Source organism: Atta cephalotes, assembly GCF_000143395.1.
Source record: "Atta cephalotes unplaced genomic scaffold scaffold00002, whole genome shotgun sequence".
NCBI classification, from domain to species: domain Eukaryota; kingdom Metazoa; phylum Arthropoda; class Insecta; order Hymenoptera; family Formicidae; genus Atta; species Atta cephalotes.
The window spans coordinates 6,994,208-6,997,263 of NW_012130066.1; the positions used below are offsets into that span (position 1 = coordinate 6,994,208).

Genomic DNA, 3,056 nt, shown 5'->3' on the forward strand with positions numbered 1-3,056 from the left:
AAGATGAAGATCGGATTGTTGAAACACTTTATGCATTACTTCAACCTGAGGCAGGGTACAATAGTAATCGCCATATTCCAAATGGTAATAGCACAAACTTTATGAAACTTCTGTGTTAGACAATTGATCTGCTTCGCTGAGCATAATTTTGATTTAAATTAAATATTCATACACAGTTAACATCCGGGTTGGGTATGATATTCTTCATTCTGGGTGTGACGCATGCATTGGGGATTCAAGAAATGTTGGCGAGAGATACAGAAGATGCACTCGAAAGGGAGGCCTTGGAGGAGATATCATCGTTTCATCTCAACAAAGAAAAGTTGGAACTGGCGCATCACACCGCAACCGGTTATTAATACTTGCATTCATGCGACGCACAAAAATCACGCATAAAAAAAAATATGACAAAACAATGTCCCTCTTGTTACAGCGATTTTATGTATTTGCAGAATTGGAATACGCGATGTATTGCGGTCTCGTCATCACAGTTATTCATTTCATCTCTAGCGTGTTACTTCTCTATGGGGCTTTGACGGTAATCGAAATCATTTGAAAGAATAATTGAAGTTCGCTCAAAAAGAACAACAAGTTATTATAATATCAAAATGATGTCAAAATGACCATTAAAAATCATTTTTCAATCATTTCTGATTCATTTTAAGATCATTTTGACGTTATTGTGACTTATTGTTCTGCTTAAGCAAAGTTCTTTTTTTTTTTTCTATAATGTACATTCCATTTTCAGAGCAATCGTCATTTTATGACGCCATGGATGATAGTCAAGATCACTATCATAGCAGCCCTAGCGATCTCATTATTCTTGGTAGAGGAGGATTGTCCTTTTCTCGCTAGTCTAGGCGGAAAAGCTGATATTTGCCAACGTAAGTTAAAATTTAAATTTTTTTCGTGTTTCAAGACCAATAAATAATCGGTGTGCAATTTGCTTGAAATTTGTAAAATTCACGCAAAAATATTATTAAGCACGAAGATCCGTTCTATTTGAATAGATCTTTCTCGCTTATTTATGTTTAAAATTATATAAAATCGAAAATTTGTATTTCATACTGCACGAATTTCTTTGGTTAAATTTTATATCTCTTCTATCTTAAAAAAATTTAACTAAAGAAATTCTGCAATACTGAGCTCTTATTATGTCGCTGTTATAAAAATACTACTTAAAATATACGAGAACGGTAGAATGATATATCTATGTGTTATTTCGTTTGCTGAAAAGTCTTACATTGATTTTATTTATAAAATATTTATCGTGTTTTTATTAAAGGACGATGTGATATTTTCAGGCCTAATCGTCTTTTTCCTGATAATCGCGAGCTTTTACGTCTGGTTCGTGGTGTACAGTACTTATAAAAGCCTCGAGACAAAGAAGGGACTTACGCACGAAGTGCACATTATGAAAAAAAAGTACGCAGTACCCGTACCGCTGGAGGTACCAAAAGCGGTTCAGATTTCGGTGAACAAGCCTTACGAAATTTAAAAATATTATGAAATAGCAATGGAGAATTTCTTTGTCAATGTACGTTTTTACGGGGTAAATTACGAAGATAAGGAAACGTAATTTACTCCATAAAACCGCAAGATTCAATTGCGATCTCAGTGACGTAGATACATTTTGAAAAATCGTGTGCTTTTGGACAAATTTGGAAATCTGAATTTATTTAGCACCAATTTAGAGGTGATTATAAAATCGTGAAATAAAGTACATCTCGGAAATGAAATAATTAATTGCAAACTGACGGAAGGTAATAAAAACATGTATCGCACGTATAGGATAAAGAAAGTAAAGTTCAAGAAAATCTGCAAGGAACACGCTTCTCATATTTGAATATTTCTCTTTGTTTTGTCTTGTTATAATTGCATATTTTTTTACGTTCGTGCGTTAAGATGGTTCTTTAATGCGACGCACAGATGCTAGTAATTATTTATTACAAAAAGAACGGTTTTGCTAAAGTATCTAATAAATATTTATAATAAATATTTATTGTTAAATACAGATTTCAAAATAATTTTGTCAGAAAACCAAAATAATTATGAGACATCTCAGCTGCTTGTTTAAATGTCAAAACTTTTTACAGTTGCTTGAGTGTTCTATACATATCTTGATGGCCCAACAAAATTATTTTCAGATTTGTATTTTTAATTAAATTTTTTAATACTTCAATAAAATCGTTCTTTCTATGCACCATACTCTTTACGTGTGAATTTACATTTTGAATTTCCAATCTCTGTCGAGATTCTAATGGATAAAAATATTACAATTCCAAAAGTAATATCTCTCTTTGTGCTGTGAAACAAATGCGCACTTTCTTTCAAGCGCAAGACTGAATTTAATTTTTAGCATAAGCGAGCGAAGTCTTCTCGGGAGATCTGCGCTCGATAGAGTGACAACATCGAAAACGCTATGTACATTACATGAATCATAGATTAATTTATTTAGAGAAATAGAAGTGCAGGACTCCGAATCGTGGAATAATCAATTTTATTTCATATTTAAACCCAATTTCTTTGTGAAATTACAACCTCATTACCTGCGGTAATATCCGTGTGATATAAAGTGTAGAATCTCTCTTGCGTATATGTATATTAAATGTATGGAAAAAAACATAAAGTAAAAATTACAATACTTCAGATGTATGTGTATATGATGTGTATATGATATGATTCGGCTATGAAACAATATCGTGTTCAATGAATCGCCAAAAACAGATGCGATTATAACAACAATCTATTTATATTAAATGTATGGAAACGTAAAAATAAAAATTATAATACTTCAGTAGATGTATATGTATATGACGTATCTATGATATGATTTGGCTACGAAATAAAAAGTCCGTGTTCAACGAATCGCCAAAATGAATGCGATTATAACAACGATCTATTTAAATAGATTTCAAAATCGTCGAAGAGGATGTATATCACTTTTATATATAATGCATTTATACATAATGAAAAGATTTGCTGGGCTACGAAACACATGATCAATAAGGATATATAATTGCATTGCAAAGCGCTTACTGCGAAGCTACGGCAAA

General features: G+C 32.0%; 1 protein-coding gene across 1 annotated transcript; it reads left to right on the top strand.

The window, feature by feature from the left end:
- On the top strand, nucleotides 1–1,498 carry LOC105621221. The gene is made up of 5 exons (XM_012202694.1): nucleotides 1–84; nucleotides 177–351; nucleotides 453–538; nucleotides 749–884; nucleotides 1,305–1,498. Exons 1-5 carry the CDS (start codon nucleotides 4–6, stop codon nucleotides 1,496–1,498), a joined length of 672 nt encoding a protein of 223 aa, XP_012058084.1. The 5' UTR covers nucleotides 1–3.
- The last annotated feature ends 1,558 nt before the right edge of the window (nucleotides 1,499–3,056 follow it).

Bases quoted from the DNA above. Each gene is read 5' to 3' on its own strand.
- LOC105621221 (XM_012202694.1), top strand. From the start codon at position 4: ATGAAGATCGGATTGTTGAAACACTTTATGCATTACTTCAACCTGAGG. The intron at 352-452 runs GTTATTAATACT...ATGTATTTGCAG, and splicing joins GGCGCATCACACCGCAACCG to AATTGGAATACGCGATGTAT. The intron at 885-1,304 runs GTAAGTTAAAAT...TGATATTTTCAG, and splicing joins AAAAGCTGATATTTGCCAAC to GCCTAATCGTCTTTTTCCTG.